Raw genomic sequence first — 27,292 nt, 5'->3', positions numbered from 1 at the left:
ATAAGAGAATCGTGCCTATAATTTTTTTCCTTTTATTATATCTTGTCTGGCCATTAAAATTGATAGAATGGTTATATATCTATAATGGCTATAGTAGCCATATTAAATGGGTTGTGTGGTTTTCACCTTCTTCTATTCTCTGACAGATTCCTAAAGATCTGTCCAGTATATATTTGAAATTAGGCTTGAAGAATACAGGATACAGGTGAAGGCAGTGTCTACCAAACTTTCTTGACAGTAACCCAAAATAAAAAATACATTTTATATCATGACACAGGATGGATTCTTGTTTTTCTTTTCATTACAGAATGCATTTAGTAAATATTTTTAAATTATAAAGTGTAAAAATACTGCTAGAATATTCAGGAGGATTTATTAAAAACATCAATCTCTTCTTTTATGAAAATAGACTTCTTTCTTTTCTTTTTTTTCTGAAAAGAATGTTTTTTTAAAAAGACATAGCTAATAAAATCCCTTTTAGCTTCTCATCATTGGTAGATTCTTATTTATTTGGTGAGTTGACTGCTTTTTGTCAGAGATCCTTGAGAGCGGAGAAAATAACATTTTTATCCCTGGTGTCCAGTGCAGACTAGACACTTAAATGTTGTTCAATAATTATTAGGTTGTATGTCTTTCTACCTTATAAGACCAAATAAAAGCCATCTGCTTTAAAAGCAAAACCAGGGGCGCCTGGGTGGCTCAGTTGTTAAGCGTCTGCCTTGGGCTCAGGGCGTGATCCCGGAGTCCTGGGATCGAGCCCCGCATCAGGCTCCTCCGCTGGGAGCCTGCTTCTTCCTCTCCCACTCTCCCTGCTTGTGTTCCCTCTCTCACTGGCTGTCTCTCTCTCTCTGTCAAATAAATAAATAAAATCTTTAAAAGAAATAAAAATAAAAACAAAAGCAAAATCTGATAGTTTAAATTTCAGAAAAAAGCATAGTAGAAATTGAAATTTGAACATTTCATAAAAGGAGCATGGCTTTTTTTTTTTTTTTTTTTAACTAAATTTAAGTGGCCAGTCTTAAAGTTAATTTTAGGTACAACATTCAAGACATGTTATATCCAACGTGGAGTTCTTAAGCATTGATGATTGAAAAAAATAGTGAATCTCTTTTGTATGTATAACTACTGTTTTAACCGTCTTTTAAAGAGATGAAAGCAGACACTGTCAATTACTCTGTAGCCTGAGTCTGTATCAGTAGGGCACAGAACATTGATTAGTATGATAATTTATTATCTGGATTTTCTTTTACTAGGAAGAAACAAAAGAACTTTGCTAGTCAAAAATAAGTATTGCTTCATTTATTTCCCTCATACTCCTTGTAACTTTTGAATACCTTAAATCTCATTTTTTCCCAGTTTTATCAAGAAATAATTGGCATATATCACTATATAAGTTTAAGGTATTTTGTATGATGGTTTGATTTACATATATTGTAAAATAATTACCGCAGTAGGTTTAGTTAACATTCATCATCTCATACAGATACACTAAGCAGAAAAAAAATTTTTCTTCTTCTGATGACAACTCTTAGAATCTATTCTTTGAACAGTTTTCTTATGTATCATATAACGATGTTAACTATAGTCATCATGTTGTATGTTATATATCTAGTACTTATTTATCTTCTAATTGGTAAATCTGATTTTTAGATGGAATGAATGCTTCCCATGTACCAAGTCATTTATTCAAGTTTAGCCTAATTTTAACAAATGGTTCATTATAGTATTTTAACACCACAGAATTTTATTTTTATTTATTAATTTATTTGAAAAAATTTATCTGATGCTCGAAATTATATTGAAGAGAATAAAGGAAACGAAACATTTAGAGATTAGTGGAGGATATTTAAACTTCATTATCAGGAGAAGAGGCCATAGAAAGGGAGAAATTAATATTTAAGAGAGCTAAGGTTTAAAGCAATACTTTTCAGGACAAAAGGAGAAGTTATGAAAAAGTTATTTAAATGTTATTGTTCCAGGCTAAGAGTATCCACAAGGGGGCATTATTGTAGCGTGGGCTATGTTTGTGTATTAAGTATCCTAGATTAGCTAGAGGAGGCCTTACAACTTTGGGTTATCTCAGAAGCTCACTCCTTCCATTTTACTGTCTCTACCAGCTCCTACTCCCTATAGTCACTTTCCTTGGCTGTTCACTTTTTCTAGGTTCTTCTTCCTGGCAAAAGCCCCTTCTTGCCAGAGGCTTTCTTCTACTTGAAAAATAATTGGACTGTGCATCATCCTTCATCATTGAGATGTTTGTGTAGTTCTGAGTGGTCAATTCAAATTTAATTCAAATCATTAATCTAGGTGCATTCCTAGGTGCTTTCTGGTTTAAAAATATTCTAGGTGTTTCTTTGTAGGCCAAAAGGCAGCAATGTTGATTTTATATCCTTGGAAGGCCAAGATCTAAACTGGTGGGAAAGGCCTCATGATAGGGTTTTTATTCTAGATAATTAAAGAGTCACAGTCTTTCAGTATTACTTACGTGATCGATGAATGCCATGGTGTAGATATGTTTTTTAATTTACTTCATATTTCTCCTCTGGTTCTGAAAGAAGGAAATAAGTATCTTTGCTCTAAACGTCTCTAAAGCTTAGATTCATTCAAATATTCACATATGTTAATGTTAAATCTTTTATTTTGTGCCTTTTAAAGCCTTGTTTTAGTCTATTTTATACATATATCAGGAGTAAAAGTGATGTGATTGAATCACTGTTCTTATTAAGTAGATTGTATCTCAGATACTTGGCAAAAGCTAATTAGTAATGACTTTTGTTATTTTCAAAGCCGATTGGACTCTTAAACTGTCTTTACAAATGGATTCTAAAACTGAGTCTTTTTTGAGATTAGAGGGGCTATGAGTTCACAGGTTTTTTTAACCTCCCTGAATGTATGCTGTTTTTCTTGGGGGTTGTTTGTTGAATCTGGGAGTATGGTGGCATTGCCTTATTGTGCAATTACTGTAGTCTTTGATTTTTCTAGACTAATTAGGTTGGAATATGGTAGTGACCAAACAACACTACCATTCCCTTTTTTTCTGTTAATATTACTCCTTTTTCAATAATGGTAATTTTCTTTTTCTAGGTTTGTCTCTTCTGTAGTATACATTATTTATTATTGCAAGATGAAGTGGGCGAGCCAGATAATAACTTTGAGTCTTTTAATGAGTCCTTATCCATAAACTGGCTTGAAAACTATCTTTTGTGATAAACGATACAGTTCTGGGATGGAGATTTTTTTTGAAGTACAAATGTAATGCCATGGTGATTAATATTGCTTCTAGCTGATAAACTATGATAATTTGGTAGCAACACCCCTGTAATTTATTTTTTATCTTGGAAACTTTTATTGCTGACACTTTTATTGGCTAGGTTAGTGTATATATGTACATATAATTACTGTTTAACCTGTTTCCATAAAGAATTTGAGGTAACATTTTTTTATAATGTAGTTTTAACCAAGTAAGATACTATTTCTTCCCGTATCAGTTGGGACTTAGACTAGGGAAAGCCTCACATTGAGAAAAGACAAAAAGATGAGGAATATAGCCTAAATGAAATTAGGGGACATTAATGTTCTTTTATTTTAGATACAAATTATGTTTAGCTACTCTGAGTTGTACACACAGCACCTAGCACAGTGCCATCCACTTGTAAACTATGTGGAGGTGATCTGGTTTTATCACTGTGAAAGAGGTAGTCACAAAATTAGAAACATTCAATTATGTTTTTATAGTCCTTTGGAATTTAAGCAAGAATCAGTCACTGTATCTCAGTAAACATTCTAGCTGTGATTTTTTTTTCTTCTGATCTTACTATTGGTTACCAATAGAATTTGCCATTGGAAAAATAAGAATGATTAGTTTTGTACCTGTGTTTGAGATGTAATTCATCATAGGGGCACCTGGCTAGCTCAGTCAGCATGTGACTCTTGATCTTGTAGTCCTGCGTTCATACCTCACATTGAGTGTAGAGTTTACATTACCAAAAAAAAAAAAAAAAAAGATGTAATTCATCATACTATACTTGTACATTTTGTTAGATTAGCAAAGCCACCTTTTTTTGGTATCATGTATGAACATTTAAATATAATTTTAAAGGTTCAGAAATGAATGTGACTATCCCCAAAACATAGATTTTTAATTAAATACATAGTTCTTTAGATTAGTTCCTTTATAATTAGGAACTTACATTCTTTTCAGCAGACTATTAAAAGAAGGGCTTGCAGCTCTACATAAAATGTGTTAGTCACTTAATATTATATACTGAAAAATTATTTTAAAAAGATACTTGGGATTGGGGACATTTATGGTAAAATTTAACCAGAAGATGGCAGTGATGATCCTCCTATACTTCCTGCAATGGTAATCAAAATGTTTTACAAATGTAATAGCATGAAATGTGCATGTTTAACTGTTGGTATATAGTGTTAAGAGTGATGATTTAGGGGAAAGCATTTGCTGTTTGTTTTATATACTATGAAAAATGTGTATTTTTCTATAAGAAGGGATTAAGAATATTTTGGGTGTCTGTATCTTTGTCTGTACACTTCAGTTTTTTCTGAATACTGGGGTAAGGAAGTTATCATAAGTCTTGCCTTGTTTAAGTTGCATGCATCACTTTATGTTATGCATCATGTCTAGAAGGCATGCTGTTTTATGGCCTGTTTGCATTTTTCACCCAAATTGCTGGAAACTAATGGACATTTTAAAGGAGCCATTCCTTTAGCTGTGGTCATTTTCTCTAAATTGGCCCCTTTTCTTGGTAAAGGGAAAATGAAATCATTTAAGGCATTAATTTCTGAAATAAAAATTGTTAGATAAAAACATTTTAAAATAAATCTCAGAAAACCAAGGGTAAATGACTTTTGAAGAATATTTCAGAGTTTTGATTTTGACAACAATTATAAGTAATATTTATAATCTGGTGATCTTAAAAGTGAGAAGTTAGAAAGGGGGGAAGGAATGCTCTCCTTTGAAAATTAGTGCCCACATTTGGTGTTGGCTGGGATGAAGATGCATCCTTTCATAATCTTGCTTTTTTTTTAATATAAAACCCAATGCATTTTGCCAGAGAAATTGCATGAGTCGTCAGCATGCATTGTTAACTTTGTCTTTCTCCTCTTCTTTCTACTGTTCATTTTCATTCATGTATTTTTGTTTTTTGGTTTGCCATTTTTTCTTTTTTGTTAATTACTTCATGTTAAATTACTTTTGAAACGTCATAAGCTGAGCAACCTCTCCGTGTAGTAACAGCGGATACCTGTCTATTTCACTATTTAGTCCCTCCTCCTATGTCTCCATCCTCCAAATCTGTGAGCACACCAAGTGAAGCTGGAAGCCAAGACTCTGGAGATGGTGCAGTGGGATCTAGGTACAGTAAATTTCTTTTAACAGTTTAATGATAGAATGCATTTAGTGCCCACGTACTATTAATGCTTTAGAGGGACTCTAAATAGTTATGTTAAAACTAGCATTTTGAAATCTAAATGGCACAGAAATTGTTTGTTTTAAATTGGGGGAAATTTTTAATAGTATTTTAACTGTCGTTCTTGATTAATTTAGACTGAATAGTTAACTCATTTTACACTAATTATTTTATATTAAAATAGAGACGTTAATTCACTTAATTTTTTCTGCTTAAGCATAGTTCATGGGTTGTGTAAATGTTTTGTTTGTATGGTATAATATAAACAATGTAAATAGTGTGTAAATAGTGTATGATAGTATAAAATAATATAAATACAATAGTATAAATATAGTATAAAATAGTTTATAAATAATGTAAAACCTCTGTTGTGCTTAATTGTCCATTCAGTAATTGAAAATCTAAACAATTCAGTTAAACACTTCAGTTGTGTTCTATTGAGTCTCTAGTACTAATTAAGATAGAAAATAACAGTGCATAAAATATCAAATAGAGATAACTGCTGAGGAAACAGGAGTGTTTACTGTCTTGAGGGCATTATGCTAAATGAAATCAGAGAAAAGCAAATACTGAATTAGGTCACCTATGTGTGGAATCTAAAAAACAAAACAAAACAAAACAAAACCAAAAAAAACCTTACCTCCAAAATCCCAAAGAAATCCAAGCTCCTAGATACAGAGAACAGATCGGTGGTTGCCAGAAGTGGGGGATAGGGAATGGGCAAAATGGGTGAAGAGTTTCAAAAGGTACAAACTTCTAGTTATAAAATAAATATGTCATGGGGATGTAATGTACAGCATGGTGACTACAGTTAGTAATACTATATTGCATATTTGAAGATTGCTGAAGAGTAGATCTTAAAAGTTCTTATCACAAGAAAAAATTTGTAACTGTATATGCTGACACATGTTAACTAGAATTGTGGTGATCATTTCACAATATATACAAATATCGAATCATTATTGTGTACACCTGAAAGTAATATAGTGTTATGTGTCAATTATACCTCACTTAAAAAAATTTTTTTCTGCCAAGTTTTCCCATACTCCTGTCTTCCTTGTGAAACTGTATTTCATATTTATTTTAGGATCCTGCCCTGGGACTTGCTTTCCAAAAGTTCAGTAAGATTTCAGCTTCTCTCCAAAGATTATATTGGGGAAAGTATTTTTACTTATTCCTCTTTGTCGCGCGCACACACACACACACACACACACACACACACACAATAACAGCAAGTCTTTTAAAAAGAGCATCATACTTTTTGACTCCTTGTGTTAGCTGAAATGAGATTAAACATAGTTAAAATTTTTATTTGGAATCCTTATTTTGGGCAGGAAGTTAAATGTCATCCTCAGAAAAATGACTTAACATACCTCCTAATAAGAAATAAACTTGAGAAGTTTCATCTTCTTTGTGCCTGAGTTCCTCTGATTGAAGTTAGAAATGAGTAATGAGAATCTAAAAGGCAGGAAAAAAGAAGCAAGGGAGCTAGATAATAAACTAGATATTTTAATCAATTCCTGAATAATCAGGTTATCATTAACAATTAAAAAACAAAAAGTCTCACCAGTTTGGATTTGAGATGTGTTTTCCAAAACTGTTTTGTAAATAGAACCAAAATTGCAAATCTAAGCTATATTGTCATCAGAAGTAAATAATAAAACCATCATTTAAGAACAATCAAAACTTTTTTTAGAAATAATAGTACGTTATAAAATAGTATATATTATTAAACTAAAGGCTAAATTTATTTAGTCTAAATTCGTTTTTAAGACTAAATTTGTTTCATACTTCCTACTTTTGTATTTTTGTACAATTATGTTAATATTCCTCTACTAATAAGCAAGTGGTGTTTTCAAGAGAAGGCTTTTATTTCCTTTCTACAGCTTTACCATGCTACAAATATTTACCCAAATGAAGAATTATTATATTTATTAAATTTATTTGTATTATAAATTATTTTTATGTAGATATTATACCATGTTCATTTTGAACTCTATGTTCTTGATTTTGAATAGTAGAAAGATTATTTTAAATGTTGCTCCAGCAAGTTTGCTTTCAAAATTAACATCTACTTTATTTTGTTCCTTTTTTTTTTTAAAGATTTATTTATTTGAGAGAGAGAGAGGGAGTGCGAGTGGGGGGAGGGTCAGAGGGAGAGAAACTGAAGCAGACTCCCCCCTAAGTACAGAGCCCCGACATGAGGCTTGATCCCATGACCCCTGATATCATGACCTGAGTCGAAACCAATAGTTGGATGCCCAACCAACTCAGCCATCCAGGTGCTCCCATCTGCCTGGTTTTTTAAAGTAATGTGAATTAGAACATATCCTTTTGAGTTTCATTGGGAAACCTAGAGTTTATTAGAGACGCATTGGAATATTGTGGATTGGTACAGGGAGTAAATACTGTTCAGAAAAATATTTATTTGTATATAGTACATGTATTCATCAAATTGCCAGTTTAATGTTAAATACTGTATAGATTACCACAGAAAATAAAATATTCATGGTCCTTGCCTTCATGGAACTTACATTCTAGTGAGTACATAATTAATTTAAAAGATATTATTCGCTGTACTGAAAAGTACTAGCATAGTGTGCTAAGTTGTGTTTGTTTAAGTTTAAAGTATAGATTTTTAATGATAAGTTATAAAACAAGAAAACAGGTATTTAAATATCTTTAGGGGTATTTGTTCTTATTAGAGAATGAATATAAAATTTAGTTTCTTCTCAGTTTAACAGGAGAGCAAAAAAAATTCCTCTTTTTGAATGAGATGACCTTGTATCTTTTTAATCTTACTATATACATTGTCTCCTTTGAGAGCACAGACTTGGCTTTAATCATTAATTTTCAAGAGGGCTGCATAGGTTCTTTTTTATGTATATATGTATACATACAAGAGTAAAAGCTATGAATTCTACATCATCTCCAGATTCCATAGGAGGTAGATAATCTTGTTGATTAATTGTGCTATTGGCAGTGAAATAATAGCATTTCTAAATATATGGCTTTTGAAAAGAATGCTATGATCTGAGAATGAAACAGAATGAACTTGAATTGAGCAGGCATGTTGGTAATGAAAGAATGAAGAGAATAAGAAGAAATATCACGGGAAAATCCATGAAGATGTGTGAGATGTATGAACCTACACACTCTGTTAACTGGGCAAGACAGTCCAAGATTAGTACACTCAAGGAGTGGGAACAGATATATTAAACATTACCAAATATGGTATCGAGACATACCTGAATCACTATTTCTAAATGCCAAAAATTTCTGTTGCGCCTGGTTGTAATTTATGAACAAATATAAAAGGCCATGAGAAGTGATATCTCTCTAACTCTGCAGATTCAGAGTTGAATTTCACTAAATTTCTAGGTCTCTTTCTCAGTCACTTCTGTTATCTCTAAAATTTAGCGGACAGTTACTCAATTGGGTAATCCATGCATCTTGTTCCTTTTTCCATTCTTGATCAGTTTATTTTTCAGGCTTTTGGATTATATTGGAATTTTACTTTATATGTTTGCTAATGCCTTTAATAAACATAATTATGCATATTGTGCAATGTATTTTCAGTACTAGCTGTATTTTTAGTAAAGTTTTGCTTAATTTTAGACATAAATGACATCCTCAACAAGGAGCTGTAGGTCACTGATAACAGCTATACCTCTCATATAATGTAAAGGCCAGGGACAGAACATTCCTTCGATAGCACCTAATAGAACCCCTTCTGATTTAACAATGCCTAAGTTTGTTGCTGTTCATTGCTTAGTACAAAGTAATCAGAGTGACCTTTTCTTTGCATATACACGATCCTGTTTATATCCCCAAATCTTTCTTGTATTTTTAATAAGAAGAATTTCTCTAGTTCAATTCATCTGAGTGTTTTTATCGATAAGTTGTATAGACAGGTAAAATACAGAAATCATTTGTTGTATTTAAATAGTGTAGCTGTTTTAGTTGTTTGTTATAACTTGTATAAGTGAGTATATATATGGTAATACTGAATATATTGTGCTTAACTTTTTAAGTACTACCAAAAATGGTAGTACTGAATATATTGTGCTTAACATTTTAAGAGGGGCTATGAGTATCATACAGTACTGTATATAATTATCTTATGTATTGCTAACTTATAAGAATGCCCATGTGATAAAGTACCTTTGGTTCTAGTAATACAAGATTTGGCTTAAGTGGAAAAGATCCTGTGTAAGTTATTTACCCAGAAGGCTAAAACACAACCAAATATTTATTTAGAATTGGTACTCTCTAGAAGTTTAGTTAATTTAGGTAAGTCCTTTGAACATAAAATATTTTTCCTGGGAAAATTTATTTTTTCCTACAGACAGAAATCTTTAGTTGTTTTCTGAAGCAGATGACATGTAAGCCCAAGGCAGTGCTTAACCCATAAATTACATAGGGGTCACATTTTGGAAACTTTAGCTTTTTTGTATCCCAGTGGAATAGTCTTTGGTTTTCTTACCGAAAGGCTTATGTGTTGATTCATTTCCTTTACCAATATGACAATTTCCTGCACACATTTAATAAATGCTTTGGGCAAGATTATAATATGTTAACTAAGATGTTTTTACTAATGCTTTTTTAATTAAGAAAATTAAAATTTTAGCTATTTTTATAGCCTAGCTTGTTATCCAAAAATAATATATTATTTGTGTTGTTGGATGCTTTGGCTGTTCTTGTCTGTTATTAGGCAATATTAGTTTCCTGTAATCTGAAAATACTGTCTTTTAACTATTCTGGGTTGTGTCTTTGCATCCTTAACCACCTTATGCTTATGGCGTGCACTAGAGCATTGAGTGATGATACGTGGTGTTTTTTTCATACTAACCAGAACATGTGGTTTATAATTGTGAACAGTATTTTAGTTTTACCTATTCATAGAATGTATTTGCTTGACTAACTTATGGCCTTTTTTGCTAATGCTTCATGGTTGTCCTACAACCATTTAGGACGCTGCATTGGGATACAGATCCATCAGTTCTTCAGCTTCACTCAGATTCCGATTTGGGGTATTGAATAGATTTTTTACCTTCCCTCTTTTATAATTAATTTGATTCTTTGTGAAACTGTCCTAATTTTATTTAAATTTCTAATGTACGTTATACAGTTAGGAAAAGAGTTAATATTTTACTGTGACACCTCATTTATCCTTTATCATTAGTGAAAGAAATTTTTATGTATCTGATTTTGTAGGTACCCTAAGTCTACCCATTTAAGTGTCCCAAGTCCTTTGATTATTTCCATATTTTTAATGTGAATTTTTCTAAGCTGTATTAAAAACTTCCCAGACTTTTTCTGGTGTGTATTCTACATGTAATTGAACCTTTTCTGGGTTACTTGATATGAATATTTATTTTCTTGTATTAAAATTTCCTGATGATTTCCAAGTTTTTAAGAGGAACAGAACTGTTGGTCATCTACACTATGGCCCCAGATTGTTACTGATTTATTTTTATTTTTATTTTTTTTGGCGTCCCTGGGTGGGCACGATCCCTGATTTATTTTTTAATTCATTTATTCACTCATTTATTTATTCTAGTCTCCAATGCAAGTTATGTTTGTTGCTGCTATTGTGCCTTACTCAGATAGTAATTTGATAATTTTCACCTTCTAAAACACGTGACCAATACCTTTTGGAATTATGTCTAAAGTAAGAGTAAATAAAGCCTTCAATTAGGGCATATAAGAAAAGTATATGAGCTTCTGAGTTTCTTGTACATTAACTGGAAGCTTCTCTGTTGGCTGCCCTGAGGACCCCCTCCCCCTAGTTGCTTCTTTATTCTCAGGAAAAGTGGCTTTGGATAAGTGAGGTATTACCTTCCTACCCTTCTACCCCTAAATCTTAAGAGTATTTTGTTTGTTTGCTCTAATGTGATTTTTGTCTAATTAGACCCTATATGCAGCCAAGTTAGTAACTTGTTCCTAATGTTCTTGGCTTGGCCATTTTTTCCCAGATACGTGAATGATTTACTTTTCAAGTAGTTTACATCTTAAAGTTCAGAATACAGTGTTTCTTATTTCAAACTTTATTCTTAGAACACGAGATTACTTCAAATCTGCATAAGTTTTCCTATTTATTTCTTTGATTATGCACTTTTTTCCCCCTTTAAAGCTAAGATATTCCTAAAGTGGAAAACACATTAAAAATTTATTATAGCCCACATTTGGGACCTTAGAGAAAACTAACCCATTTAATATACTAATTTTATTATATTTTTTTGTATTTAGAATTTTGAAAATGTTTTATTATAAGAAAATAGTTATTATTACATATATGTATATATTTCAGATATCCTGCTTGATATTCTGAAGTTACAGCAATGCTTTTATTAGATATCCTTTTAAGACAGTCTTATAATTGAGAACTTCTTTGGGAGCTTGTAAGCATACTGTATTATTTGATTTAGCATTTAGACAGCTAGTAAATCAAGAAAAGATTCTCTATATATCTAATAAAAAATATTTCTCTTCTGATCCATTTTCCTCAGCTACAGTTCTCTTCTGTTTGTCAAAAAAAGAATGTTTTCTGTCTATTTAAAACAGAAGTGACTTTAATAGTTTTATTGTATTTAAAGTATCTGTTGCTTTAATTCAAGTGTAGAATATCTGCATTGTAGTTTGTCCATATGTGAATCAAGGACAGTACTGACCATGCAGAGATTAGAGATTTAAAAATTTAAATATTTAATATTAAAATCTAAATTGTATGATTCTCAATTTCTGCGAAATATAAGTAGAAAAAAGGTTTTCAACAGAAACTTGTTTTTCATTCTTAAAGCTTAAGTCTCATAATGGTGAAGGAAGCTAAACGTGGTCTGAGATCCATATATCTGCCTCTTCAAAAAAATCTGGAATCATATCCCTTCTAAGAACAGTTCTCATAACCAACCATATTTAGTAGTCCACTCTGAAATTCCTTTCCTCTTCCTCTATTATACCCACACATTTGCTCTAAGAAACTAAATTATTTGCCTTTTTAACGTGAAAAACAAACATCTTGAGTGATTCAGAAATATCTTTTGCTTTTGCTACCTTCTAAATTCTTTTGTTAAAATAAAGCCAATTCATTGTTCATCTAAAATTTCTTGAATAAAACAGGAATTTAAATTACAGTGTTGGCTACACAATGTTTAATTCTTAATTTTCCAAAATAACATGGTTTGATGTAGTTAAAATGTTTCATTTGTTGTATTTAAAAACATTTGTCTTCACTTTATTTAGACGAGGACCTATTAAACTTGGAATGGCTAAAATTACACAAGTTGACTTTCCTCCTCGAGAAATCGTCACATATACAAAGGAAACTCAGACTCCAGTTATGGCTCAACCCAAAGAAGGTAAATATCTATCCTTAATATGATGATCATTAAATTCCCATATTGAATAAATAGATTCTTTCTTTTTTTGTCTTCCTTTTTTTTGTTTGTTTTTTGGCATATTTTCTTAGGGAAACATAAAACTAATGCTTTAAGGTTTTTGTATTGATGTATTTGTTTCTTAGAGCTTTAAACCTTTTTCTTTTAGAAGTTAATAAAAGTATAAACTGTATGTATGGTTTTTAATTTTGTTGACATAAACTTAAGTTTTTAATCTTCGTTTTATCATTGACATGTGATACTTTAGAATCGGAAAAGCTTAGGAATGTTCTATTTCTCTGTCACTGAGCATAATCCTTCTCTAAAAGAGTGTATCACACAGTAAATGAAACCATGGGGTAAATTATTTTCATAGAGCATATGATATTCTGAATGCTGTCATTGTTATCCATATTAATGAACAAATCTAGACCTAATTCTTAAACTTCTGCTTTTATGATCTAAGGGCTCTATTATGTTGATTTCATGAGCAGCTTTTCATCTGTAATAGATGTATACACAGACATTATATTGAATGTCGGGTCTTTTGATTTTTTTTTTTTTAAGAGTTATTTATTAGAGAGAGAGAGAGCAAGAGGGGCAGAGGGCAAGGGAGAGAGAGAATCCTCAAGCATTTTCCCTTCTGAGCATAGAGCCTGATGCAAGGCTGGATCCCAGGACCCTGAGATCATAACCTGAGCTGAAATCAAGAGTTGGCCACTTAACCAACTGAGCCATCCAGGTGCCCCAGGAGTCTTTTGGTTCTTAAACCAGAAGGAGTTATCATTTTTACATTGGGGACTGATTTTTAAAATCTCATCAGATGATGATTCAAGCATAAAGTTAATATGTTCTTGTTTTTTTCCAGTTAGGCTAATAAATTTATGTCACACATAGAAGAGATTGACGTAATATCCCTAACACAGGTCCACAGTTTCTTACCTGAACCTTTGAAGACACATATGTATTTGAATTCAGAATTTGTCAGATTTTAGAAACGTTACTAGTAAAGTATATGTACTGTAAATAAACACACCAGCAGCATCTTAGGCATTAATATTTGTGGCAGCAGAAGATATGAATATTCAAACTAAGTAAGATAAATAATGATTATAAATAGCTTTACCTCTGGTCATATCAGGGTTTACCACCAAATGAGTTAATGGATTTTAGAGTTGTATTTTGGATTGTGGTCCAATAATAAATTTTTCCTTTTAGCAGTCTGTGCCTAAGGAGCATTTTTTCTCTTTGGCCAGGAAAATTTATTCCTGTTTAATTATGGAATATCAAACATTAAAACTTTGTGTATCAAATATTTAAGTTAATTTATTTTTAAAATTTTAGTTTCATTACCATGTTTCTCCATTAAGAACAATCAAAAGTAATATTCACTTAAGAAAGCCCAGAAAAATGTAGGTAAGCAAAAAGGAGAAAAACATCATTGGAGCGCCTGGGTGGCTCATTTGGCTAAGCATCCAACTCTTGATTTTGGCTCAAGTCATGATCTCAGGGTTGCGCTATCAAGCCCCATGTCCCAGCATGAAGTCTGGTTAAGATTCTCTCTCCCTCTCTCTCTGTCCCTTCCCCCCACCTTAAAAAAAATCCTTGAAACCTTTAACTGTTATCAAAGAAAATCTTTAGATTTTCATGTTCATACATACCTCAAAAGAAATAGGATTATACCTATTTACAGTCTATGTACTTTTTAACAACTATCCTTTCCCTGCCCACTAAGGATGGAAGTGAGATAAATACCTTAAACTTTTCTGTTCACTTTTATCTTGTTCCCCCAAAAGAGTTGACATTATCATACATACAATTACACTTCCAAAAATTTGAGGATATCAGGGTAACATTTTTATCCAGGTCTTTTTTTTTTTTTTTTTTTTTTTTTTTTTTTTTTTACTTGATCATGTGAATGTTCATTTCTGTGGATACATTTTTTTTCATTCCTAGATTGGTAAAATAGCTTTCACAGGACGAAGATCCTCATCTTCCTAGAAAATAAGCCACTAATGGTAATCTTGAGACATAAGTAACTTAAAGAAAAAAGGAAAGATGAAGTGTTGAACTAACAGTATGGAGAATACTAATACTGCAGGATTCCATAATTTCTGGAAAATAATATTAATTAGTATATTCAAGTATTTTAATGTCTGTCTTTCTGAAGTTACATTATTATATATGTTAAAAAAGCGAGCAAAATAGCCAAAATGAGGACAAAATGACTCGTTTAAAAAGCATATTAGGCTGGTTTTCTTCATCTAATAATTTGGAGATTTATTTTTAGTTATTCCATCATACTTATGAAATACATTTTGGATTGTTTGAAATGTAAAGCATTCTGAAGCTATTGTGGGTAATGCCTATCATAATATATTCAGTTTAAGTGAAGAATTCCTTTTTTTAAATAATTTTTTGCTAATTATTAGAGTAGTATATCATGGAGAATTTAGAAAATACAGAGAATGAAACTAGGCTACTATCTTCCATCATATACAAGAATAAATTCAAAATGGATTAAAGATTTCAATGTAAGACCTGAAACCATAAAACTCCTGGAAGAAAATATAAGCAGTTAAGCTCTTTGACATCAGTCTTAGCCATACATATTTTTTTAGACCAGTTTCCTCAGGCAAGGGCACAAAGGCTAAAATAGACAAAAGGAATTACATTAAACTAAAAAGCTTTTGCAAAACCATCAACCAAACTAAAAGGCAACCTGTTGAATGGGAGAAGAACTTGGCAAATCATACACCTGAGAAGGGGTTAATATCCAAAATATATAAAGAACTTAAACAATATAAAAAAAAACAATTAAAAAATAGGCAGAGGACTTTGAATAGACATCTTTCCAAAGACTTACAGTAGACACATGAAAAGATGTTCAACATCATTAATCATCAGGGAAATGCAAATCAAAACTACAGTGAGATACTACCTCATACCTGTCAGATTGGGTATATCAAAAAGACAAAAAATAACAAGAGTTGGTGATGACGTAGAGAAAAGGGAACCCTTGTACACTGTTGATGGGAATATAAATTGGTGCAGCCACTCTAGAAAAGAGTATGGAGTTTCCTCAAAAAATTAAAAATGTAATCACCGTACAATCCAGCAATTCCACTTCTGAGTATTTATCTGAAGAAAACAAGGATACATGTGCACTCCTCTGTTCATTGCAGCATTTCCAATAGTCGAGGATAATGGAAGCAGTCTAAGTGTTCATCGATAGATGAATGGGTAAAGGAGATGGAATATTACTCAGCCATAAAAAGAATAAAATATTGCCATGTGTGACAACGTGGATGGATCTAGAGGGTATTATGCTAAGTGAAATAATTCAGACAGAAAAGACAAATACTATATGTTTTCACCTGTATGTGCAGTCTAAAAAAACAACCAAAAAACCAAGCAGAACAGAAACAAGATTCATAGATACAGGAAACAAATTGTTGGTTGTTACCAGAGGGGGGCAGATATTGGGGGTGGGTGAAATAGCTAAGGGGGATTAAGAGGTACAGACTTCTAGTTATAAAATAAATAAGTCATGGGGTTATAATGTACAGTATAGGGAATATATTCAGTAATATAATAACTTTATATGGTGACAGATGATAACTAGACATATTGTTAGAGTCATTTTGTTGTGTATAAAAAATGCCAAATCGCTGTGATGTATACCTGAAACTAATAGGATATTTGTGACAATTATACTTCAATTAAAAAATACGGAAAGGATATAAAGAGGAAGTGTCATGATTCCGTTGTGTAATAACCACTGTTAATATTTTGTTTCCAGTGTTCTAGGATGTATTTTTTTCAAAAATTCTGTCTGTATGTATATACACACACACATATATATATACACACACACACGTATGATTTTATATCCTGTTTGAAATTTGCATTTTTAATTGCTTATTTTGAGATGTGTGTCAATTTTTAAAAGTTAACATGTAATTTATTGCCATTGAACTAATTTGAGTGTATAGCTGTATAAGATGGGCATTTTTAAAAACTTCTTTTTCCTATTTTTGTTTTGTAAGTATTTAAAAATTTGAAAGATCATGATTTGTTAGATAAGCTGATGATCCAGAAGCACAAGATAAACTGTATTCTTTTCAGTTTTAAATTATTTGGGGCAAGGCTTTTAGCATCACCAAACTTTAGCTTCTTTGCCAGATTTTCTGAGTGTACAGAGTGTTTCTTCTTCATTGCTGTAATGCCTTGTTGGATAGTGCCTGGCATGTAGTAAGAACATACTATTTGGCAAAGGAATTAATTGCTTTTATCTACTCAGGAGAATGATTTTGCTTACTTGCATTATTTATTTTCATGCATTTACTCTGTAAGTAACTACTGGGAAATAGGTTATTTTCAAGTGTTAATGCTACAGTATAATTATTGATGAAATTGGAAGAAAAAGTACGATTAGTCTCTGTTCTTTGTTTTAATATGACTGTATCATATTCTAGTCTTTATTTGCTCTTAGATCCATAAATGAAACCATTATAGATTCTCCATGGTTCCATGGTGACATACTATGTAGATAAAAATGTGTTGTTATTTTGTGTTCTATGTATCCCTGTGAATGCTTTGAACAAAATTCAACCTGTTAACATCTTTCAAATATATTATTTTAGCTGCTCGTTTGTAAGGGTTCTTCAAACTTTGTTTAAATTACTAGCTGAAAATTTTAACCACAAAGAGTGCTCACATCAGGTACAGTGTGAAGCACTTTACAGTATCTCTAATCCTCTCACCAAAACTGTAATAAGAGTTAAGTATAGTTTCTATTTACACATGAAGAAGGTAAAACTGAAACAGTTTATCAAGGGTCACATAACTAGTAGCTAAGATTCTAAACCAAGTCTGATTTTAAGGTGAGCTTTCTCTTTCATGCTGCCACTGAGGCAGCATTTTCATGCTTTTCTGGTACTAACCTATGATAAAAAATTCAATTTACAGTGTAATACAGTACAGTGTAATACAGTACATTTATATATACAGATATATAAAACAACAAAGGTTTTATTAAACAGCACGTCCCCTTCTCTTGTTGTATTTCATTTTTTAAATGATAAATGACCATAATGTGCTAAATTTATTGGTTTAGTTAGACCTGTAGTTTGAAAAACACTTCATTAAAGGATAGCATGGTTTAATTAACTTATTTATTGGTTTATCTGCATCAGGATAATACTTTGTAGTAATTGTCTAACAGTAATGAATAAACAGCTTTGATCTTTCATAGTTCTAAATATAATTTTTCTTATCTTTACTGATCGGAGATGAAAGTGACAAGATAAGTGATCTCAGTCCAGTTTCTAATGAGTATGTCTGAATCAGCACCACTACCTTTAAGCTTTTCCTATGTGGACTAGACTTAGATTTTAATTTTTTAAAGGTCCATGTTTATTCATTTGCAACCTAACAAGTATTCATGATTCTATAATTTTATTGAGTATACTCTATATATGAAGGCACTAGGCCATCCTTCCTTTTTTTTTTTCTTTTTTTTTTTTTTCTTTTAGTTTCAGGTTGAGTTATATAAGTGAAGGAGAATGAGAAATTTATTCTGATACCATGGGGCTATCCTTAGCCTTTGGAGCTATTTATAAAAATGAGATCATTTCCTTTCTATATTATTATAATTATTTTCATGTCTAGGGCTCTTACCATTAAGTTTCTTTTCCCAATTTGTGGAAGTTTTAGAAAGAGGGAAAGAAAAACCTGAAATTAAGGTTTTATAATGAAAACATTTTGTGCTTAACTGTACTTGTACTTATCCTTTGCTTTAATACAGTGGTTCTCAAACTTAGCCTGCTTGGTTTCCATTTAAGAATTATGTAACAAATTCCAAAACTCACCATGAGACAAAATTGCTGAAATTACAATTTGTAGCAGACAGTAAATTAAACTTGGGTAGGCACTGTAATCAGTGCAGGAGTAATATGAGTTACTAAATTGAAGATAAAAATTGGTCTTAGGCTTAACTCTTATCTTTCTACCAATTTTTTTAAATGGCTGAATCTATTCTTTTAAAAAAAGTGGTTTTTATTCTGCCTTGTTTTTCTTTTTCACCATTCTAGCCATCTTCTTGCTTTCACGTTTACTCTGTAAGTTGGTAGTGCTGTTTCTGAACTGAGGTGCTTTGCTGTCTTAAAGCACCTACTGTGAATGAAATTGACTAGGAACATATGACCTTAGTCAATTTCGCTCTCTGCAGGTAAAAAGCTTCTCATGGTGCCCACAGATACACTCCTGGAAAAGTTACTTTCTTCCCTTAGCTTTTAAAAGTCTTTAACTCTTTTGAAAATAGCATTATTTTTTATCTACCTTTTCAGTATAAATTTTTGTTGTTGCTATTTTTAGATAGATTTTTATTTTTATTTTTTTAACAAATTTTTTTTTAGATAGATTTTTAAAGAGGAAGAAATCCTATGTTATCTAATATAGTCAGTTTATTTACACCTGAGGAAACGGAGGCCTGAAGAAGTTAATTGATGAGTCTGTGGTCACAGTGTGGATGACTATAGGGCTATAACCAGAACGTGGCTTTTGATTTCCGGTGAAATGCAATTCTTATACTATTCCAGTTTTTTACCTGTGTGGAGTTTTACAGTTACTTTTGGTATTGGTTTAGTAGCCAGATATTTTTCCTTAAGAACATGTCGATTGGTATTTATAATGTATAGAAAAGTATTATATGTAAATAGCTCTAAATTTTTTATTGTGTGATCTTAACATCTGTCTGTAATTCATGCTTCCCAGGTAGACTAAATTTGTGGGCCCCCTGGTTAGTATTACCCTTGTCCAAAGTGGAATTTTTAAAAATTCTGGAATAAATAAGATAATAAATGAGTTTTAACCCTTAGAGAATTTCTAAGAATATAAATATAATTGAAAATTAAAGCATTTGTTTGTAATCTTAAAGACTTTTAATCAGTATATCTGAAATTATGGCATCAAAGTATTTATGAGATCACAGATATCCAGATCTATGTCAATGACGCCAGTACTGCCTAGATAAATCTGAATTTTGTATAAAAAAGACCATGTAGAGAAACAAATTGTGTTAAAGTAAATGGTATAATTGAAAATTTACTTCTTTTTCCCCCCAAGTTTGCATTAGATCTGTATTCAAAATATTTCCTGATTTAAAAGACTGCTATATATTTTCCCTTGTTGAGGATCTGAATTATTAAGGAAATCCAAGAGATCTTGCATATCATTCTAGATATTTAAAAATATAGAAAAAATGGATTCCATTGATCCATTCGTGAAGCTTTGTCCCAATATAAGATTCTCTTAAAATTGATTTTAAAGAGTAAGGTATAAGTAGATGGAATTATGGACAACTGGATTGGAATGAAGTGATTCAAAATGATTTTGATCTAGAAAAGAAAGGATTATTTTGAAAATATTAAAGGAAAACTGTTCATATCTAACTTATATTTTAAAACTAATGATTAAAGCATTTCCCTCTAATCTCATTTTATGAAAGATTTTGTGAAGTTATTCACAAGCTGAATTTTTGAAAATTAAATCATTCTTATATGCAACAGATTTTCTGATTTTTAGAACTTGGTGGCAACTTCCTTGGTACCACAAATAATCAGGCTACTTTGTAAATTAGTAATGTTCCATAGGACATTAAACTGTCCTAAAATACAGCACACCAATATAATGAAACTACATAATACACTTATAGACAACAAACATATTTTCTAAACAACATTAATGCACTAATGATGGGACTTGTTTTTCACTTCATAATGAGAATTAATCATGATAAGTGATAGATTTAAAAGTATCAGTGTTTAGTGAGGATTTCCTAGGATGTTACATATTACCTGTTAAATGTGTTGTAACATCTTAAAATAATTCAAAAAGTGTACTTTGTGGCTTATTCTTAGCTTAAATGTCTCCTAAGTGTAATGTGACATACAGATGAGAAAACTTGCTCTGAAGGCTCCTTCCTTCAGCTTAACAAAAGCCACCCATTTTACAGATGATTTAACTTTGATTAACCTACTCCATTGTAACAGATTATTCCGACAACTAGAATTTCATTCTTTGGTGTTATTTCTAGGTGCAGCTTAATTTACAGAGCAGCTTTTCTTTCCATCTCACCAAAATACATCACAATTTTGATGTTAACTCAAAGTAAAAATTCAATGGTTCATTAAACCTAGTCTTAGCATTCATTGACAAGAGATTTGTCATTTTAAAAGTAACTGCTACTTTTATGCATTCTTTACTGCTCAGTTTATAATCTTAGATTCGCTGTCAGAGAAAGCATGGAGTTAACCACTTAGCATATTGCAATGAATATTCATCAATAAATTGATGTGACATGGCAGTCCCATTTTTCAGTCTTCCTGCTCTGTTGCATTCTTTTTCTGTTTTAAATACATTATAAGTTTATCATGTAATAAGGACTAGCTTAGAAAATCTTCTGAATTATGATACTATATTTTTGAACATGTCAGTAGTCCTTTAGTAACTATCAAATTAGTTTTGAAAAAGAGAAGTGTATTTGTTCAGAGGAACATTCTCTAATCTGATTTACTGATGGGTATTTTTGCCAAATATTTGATATATATAGATAATTGTTTAAGACCAACTTTATAATAAAAATACAATCTTTTGTAGTTTTTAAGAACAGCAGATCATTTGTTTTTTATTCCTTGACATTTTATTTATCTTTTGACCTGTCATAGTTTTTAAATCAGTTTTTCATCCATGTAGAAAGGGAGGTATGTACATTAACTCTAAAACAAAATCATGAAAACATGTATCTAAATAGTTGGTAACTCATTGTTCAGCAACAACTAAACTGATCTGTATGGGCAAATAGGCATAGCAAATGCCATATAAGAGGCGGATATAGATCACTGTCTAACATACTTCATCTACATTTTAAATTTTAGAAGGAAAAGATGGTTTATAAACAAGATCTTTTCTCTTAAATATGTAGATTATGAGGTCACTTAGCACTAAAGTACTGACCATATGCATTATGACAGGAATTTGACACCTGTCATTGGAAATAGTACTTAGAAGCCATATAATGCAACAAAGTTGAGGGAGGAAAATACAATGTGGATAGGAGGCTGTAATTTATAATTCACAGTGCTCAAGAATGACCTGTCCAGGGTGTCTCAAAATCCCTCTCTTTGATTTTAGGATTTACATACCGTAAACCCTGCAAGTAAACAAAATTGATTAGGATAACTGATAGCCAGAAAATGGAAAAAAATATATATATTCTCAGACTTAATTTTTAATTGAAGTAAATATATCATTATTCTAAAAGTCAAGTCCTGAGTTAAATGTAATTAAACCGTTTTATTATATTACACCTACAGGTGAGTTTATGGTAGAATTTCATCATGTTTGAGCAGTACAGTATAGAATTGTCACCAGTTATACTGTTTTCAGATTAATAATCTGTTGTATATGAGAATTCATCTAAAAAGGAATACTGTCTTTCTGTTTCTCTGTGTGATTATTTTGCCCAAAAAAAGCTTTCATTTTTTTAAGTAGCACAAAAGCTGTAATTGGCATGCTTTGTAAGGAAGTGTCAATGTGCAAGAGAGTGGCGATCACTAAGAATTCTTTTACGTGTTCTTTCCCCTTTGCACCACCGCCTCCTCAGCAGGGTCACTGAGATCACTAGCTTTTCTTGAAATGGCCATTTTCACTGGCAGGTGCATTATACCCTGTATTTTCAGATTGTTTTTCCATTCTGAATGTTTGGCAGGTTGATTGCTCTGGCTGCATTGACGGAGAAAGGGCTGACAAATGCGGTTGGGCTGGCTGAAAAGACAGTGATTACTGTTTTCCTTTGTGGCTGATTGAGGCCCTTGAAAGGAAAAATTTTAACCTTCACCATTTGGTTCAAAAGTATGAGCATATATTGAAATCATTCGTGCCATTTATCCTAGTTCTGTAAACTTGTCAGAACGTAAAAATCGCTCAATTTCAAGTAATGTAGGATTGGCATACGTCATTATCATTTTGATTAAGTTGGAGGTTGTATCATTGTGTGCATTATACAGTGTCATTTAAAGCTTTCTTTCCTACAGGTACAGTTATATTTTTATTGCCTATACTATAGACTTAGAAAAATTTTCATCGCTCTCCAAACCTAACACTATGTGTGTGGTTTGGCAGCTGGTGTGGCCTACAAGCTGCATTTTGTTTGCAGGGTAAAGGCTTATCTGTAGGCCTCCTGGAGTGTGGGTAATTGCACAGGCTCACCATTGGGGAGAGACGGGATTGGAAGCAGCCAAGCGGAAGAATGTTGTGCCATCCCTTTGCCACCTTGTAGCAGAAAGACACAATCCCAGCAGTGCCATCTGGTTGTTGCTATCTAGTCAGCTGGCCTGGCTGCTGGGACCATGACTTGGCAGCTGGTTCCCATCCTTGACCATTCTTTTGTGTACGGAGCATGTATGTGTGCTTTAGATAATTTTGAACATGGGTCAGGGAAATGACTATAAATAACAAGTCCCCTTATTGAATAGGCCCTCATTACTTAAGATGCACTCTGCTGCAAATGCCTGCTGCCATTCCCTTATAGACAAATGACACATCTGTTTAGGCAATAAAAATAAGCATTTTCTTCATAAAAATCTGCCTCAGTATATAGTAAAAGAGAAGGTAATCAGAGTTGTATGTTCTATAACATTTTAAAGTTAGTGATTTTAAGTTCTTGGTTTGGAGAGGAGATTTAGTAATAAAGTCTTCTTATAAACATATTGTATAGTATCTCAATATATATTTTTGTTCCAAGTTAAGAAAACATTATTTTAAGTGCTTATTGCCACATCATGCAATGGTAGATAATGAGACTTGCATTTAAAATGACAGAATAGAAAATGTGGTCTCATAGCTATTATCTTTAAAATCTGCCTCTCAAATAGCAACCTGAGAGTTAATGTAAGCCGTCTTTATGCCATATGAAGACCCATTAGACACTGATGGTTTCAGATCACAAGTAAGCAGCCAGCTCTGTAGGCTATTTTAGACATTTGATTTTCTTCATTCTACAGCATTAATGTGTCAGCATGCTACATAAAACTATGCAGGAGTTGCATGTTGTTCTGTCTGGAATGATAAATGCTTGCAAGCTTTTAGAGATTTCCATGAGGAATTTGTCCTAGTTGCTTATATATCTTATTTCAGTTTACGTAGCTACAAAATTTGGAATGACTACTAGAGGTACCACATAGGTATGTATAAATATCAAGAAGTTCCACTTATTTCTTTCTTTAAAATTGTGTTGATGAAATTCATATTATTCTTACTTGTTCTATTAGTGGTTTACTTTTGCATTTATGTAAAGTTAGTTGTATACCTTCTGAACTGTTGCTCAAAAGTTCAGTTATTTTCATAAAAATAATTTTTGTGTTTTTCTGTTTTTTCAGATGAAGAAGAGGAAGATGACGTAGTGACTCCTAAACCACCTATTGAACCTGAAGAAGAGAAAACTTTAAAGAAAGATGAAGAAAATGATAGTAAAGGTATCTTAAAGAATTAACTAAAAAATTTTGTTGATTCTTATTAAAATTTTTTTTATTATTTATGTGTTAAAGTACAATAAAATGCTCTAAATGAATGAGGTGAATCTGGTTGAAAAAAAACATGTGCCATTCATTGATCCAAACTGTGATAGTGAGTTGACATGATTTGACGGACATAAATTAAACTGACTTCAGGAAAATATTTGTTTTCCAGCTCCCCCTCATGAGCTGACTGAAGAAGAAAAGCAACAAATCTTACACTCGGAGGAATTTTTAAGTTTCTTTGACCATTCTACAAGAATTGTAGAAAGAGCACTTTCTGAGCAGATTAACATCTTCTTTGACTATAGTGGAAGAGATTTGGAAGACAAAGAAGGGTAATCTTTAATTGCTAAAATTATGGCTTCAGCAATGTCACTTTAAGAGTACTTAAATTACTTTCAGATCAAAAGTAAGAAGTTATAACATTATCTTTTTTTGGATTGGTCTTTTTCTGTAGAGAGATTCAAGCAGGTGCAAAACTGTCATTAAATCGACAATTTTTTGATGAACGTTGGTCAAAGCATCGTGTCGTTAGTTGTTTGGATTGGTCATCTCAGGTAAATTGAAACAGAATTGGTTACTCATTTTTTAATTAAAATTAGGCACTTTTAATTATGGAAACTTTGTAATTAAATCAGTATATATCATTTAGAGTAATAATGAATGATGGTTCTAATGTTACTGTATTCATTTTATCTTATATACTTTGGAAGACACAGTTGGAAACATCATTTAATTTAAAACTTAAGATTAAATTTATGCCACAACCTAGGTTTACTAATTTCAGTTTGCTCACCATATGCTTTGGATAAAATTGCAGTGTTTTTTAATAAAATGTTTTAAAATTAAAACATTTTATGTAACTATACTAATTTAGAGTTGTACTAACATCCCAGTAATCATAACTCTCGTGATACCTTTCTTGGGGAAATGTTAAGTATTTGTATTTTCAAAATAATTGGATAAAAACAGTTGAGTCGCTAAGAATGTGAAACATTTCTTATGCATAGCAGTTTTTTCCCCACTTGATTCTTATGAGCAGTATCCAGAGCTACTCGTGGCTTCCTATAATAACAATGAAGATGCTCCTCATGAACCTGATGGTGTGGCCCTTGTATGGAATATGAAATACAAAAAAACTACCCCAGAATATGTGTTTCACTGCCAGGTAAGATGGTCTTTTAACAGTCTTCCCTAAGTTTGAGAATTCACTAATGAATTTAGACAAGTGCCTTTTTTCTTTTCTTGTCAACATAATGATTTCATTGGATTGGCATTTACTAAACCACTTCATATTTGCAAACAGATGTTAACAAAAAACTAAAGACTTTTCCGTTCAACATGATCTGCCTTTTGTAGCTTTTCTGACATCTCTTATGTTTAATCACACCTAAAGTCCTTTGCAGTTGTGATTTTCTGTTATTGTGATTGATTATATGAAAGGAATCTTTTATAAAATGTCTTTTCTACAGGGAGTTTCTTATGAACTTATTTGCTGAATATACAATTAGACGGTTGGCCCACTGAATTACTTATATATGGCCTGAGGAGTTGGAACTAGATAGTTTTAAATAGAAACATATGTCTGAAGTAGGAAACAGATGCAGATTTTTAAAGTGAGTTTAGTGGAAGGTTAGAATTTGCAAGCCTTTTCTAGTTGCATAAGTTATAACCTTAAAAAATGCTTAACTGAATCAAAACTAGCTTATACTCTATTGTCAGATTACTGTTAGAGCCAGTTGTCTTTTGATTTAATACTGTAAACAAATGAAATAATTTTTTTGCTTTCTTTGTAAATTGAGTACATTTATGTAAATAATCATTACATTCGACTTAAGCAAAAACTATTCTAAAGGTGTAATTTTATAATCTGAAATAAAATGAAATTTTAAAACAAATTAATTTACTTCTTTTTATAACTTCTAATACCTTATAATAAAAGGGAAAATGTTTGCATACAGATTTATTTTTATAACTTATCAGGCTTCTTCCATTAGAACCTGAAGTATAAAAATCTTACTTATTTACAGTCAGCTGTGATGTCTGCGACATTTGCAAAATTTCACCCAAATCTGGTTGTTGGTGGTACATATTCAGGCCAAATTGTGCTGTGGGATAACCGTAGCAATAAAAGAACTCCAGTGCAGAGAACTCCGCTGTCAGCTGCCGCACACACAGTAAGTAGTAAAGAGGTCATTTCCATTAGACTTCTGTGCTGCTTCACCATCAAATACTTAGTAGTGTCCATCAGAGTACTCTCAGAATGTGTTTCCTTTGATGTATGAATTCCTCATCAGTTGGTCACCAAGAACGAAGGACTTTTTTTTTTTTTGTATTTTTAGAAAACTGTTTTATTAAAAACTCATCTATCTTCTGAGACAAGCTTTTATTAATCAACAGAATAACATCAAACTCTTCACATTAAAAATATCATCAAGATATGAGACTGTTCTGATATGAAACAGAATATCTGTGATTATAGTGTAAAAATGGTTCAATTTTTGGCAAAATAATCCCAGAAAACTTTTTTTAACATCTCTTTCTTTAGCATCCTGTATATTGTGTAAATGTTGTTGGAACACAAAATGCTCACAATCTGATTAGCATATCTACTGATGGAAAAATTTGTTCATGGAGTCTGGACATGCTTTCCCATCCACAGGTAGGTTAAACTTGGAAAACTGAAATTTTGAGTCAAGTGTTACTTTTTAAGTCCATGTAAATCCCAGCTTATGTTTTTTCATAAATGTTTTATAATACCATTATGAAACAGCTTATAACCCTAGCCTATTACATATAGTTTGTCATGATATACTTTATTTTCAAACCTACTTCATTTAATCAAAATAAATTTGTGTAAGTATTATAATAAAAAAATTGTTTATAAACCAATTAAAACTAGAAGTGT

General features: G+C 31.7%; 1 protein-coding gene across 3 annotated transcripts in view; it reads left to right on the top strand.

Annotated features, from left to right (window-relative positions):
- The window catches only part of DYNC1I2 (dynein cytoplasmic 1 intermediate chain 2), a 52,749-nt gene that overhangs the window by 7,658 nt on the left and 17,799 nt on the right, over nucleotides 1-27,292 (top strand). For all 3 annotated transcript variants that reach the window (XM_008687116.2, XM_040643963.1, XM_008687115.2), the window contains exons 4-11: nucleotides 5,282-5,372; nucleotides 12,672-12,787; nucleotides 24,247-24,342; nucleotides 24,557-24,719; nucleotides 24,842-24,941; nucleotides 25,427-25,552; nucleotides 26,415-26,561; nucleotides 26,933-27,046. In XM_008687116.2, coding sequence (XP_008685338.1) covers nucleotides 5,282-5,372; nucleotides 12,672-12,787; nucleotides 24,247-24,342; nucleotides 24,557-24,719; nucleotides 24,842-24,941; nucleotides 25,427-25,552; nucleotides 26,415-26,561; nucleotides 26,933-27,046 — 953 coding nt within the window. The remainder of the gene's footprint in view (nucleotides 1-5,281; nucleotides 5,373-12,671; nucleotides 12,788-24,246; nucleotides 24,343-24,556; nucleotides 24,720-24,841; nucleotides 24,942-25,426; nucleotides 25,553-26,414; nucleotides 26,562-26,932; nucleotides 27,047-27,292) is intronic.

The sequence above is a fragment of the Ursus maritimus genome, unplaced genomic scaffold, assembly GCF_017311325.1.
Source record: "Ursus maritimus isolate PB19 unplaced genomic scaffold, ASM1731132v1 scaffold_1, whole genome shotgun sequence".
NCBI classification, from domain to species: domain Eukaryota; kingdom Metazoa; phylum Chordata; class Mammalia; order Carnivora; family Ursidae; genus Ursus; species Ursus maritimus.
This window is presented reverse-complemented; position numbering and strand designations above follow the sequence as displayed.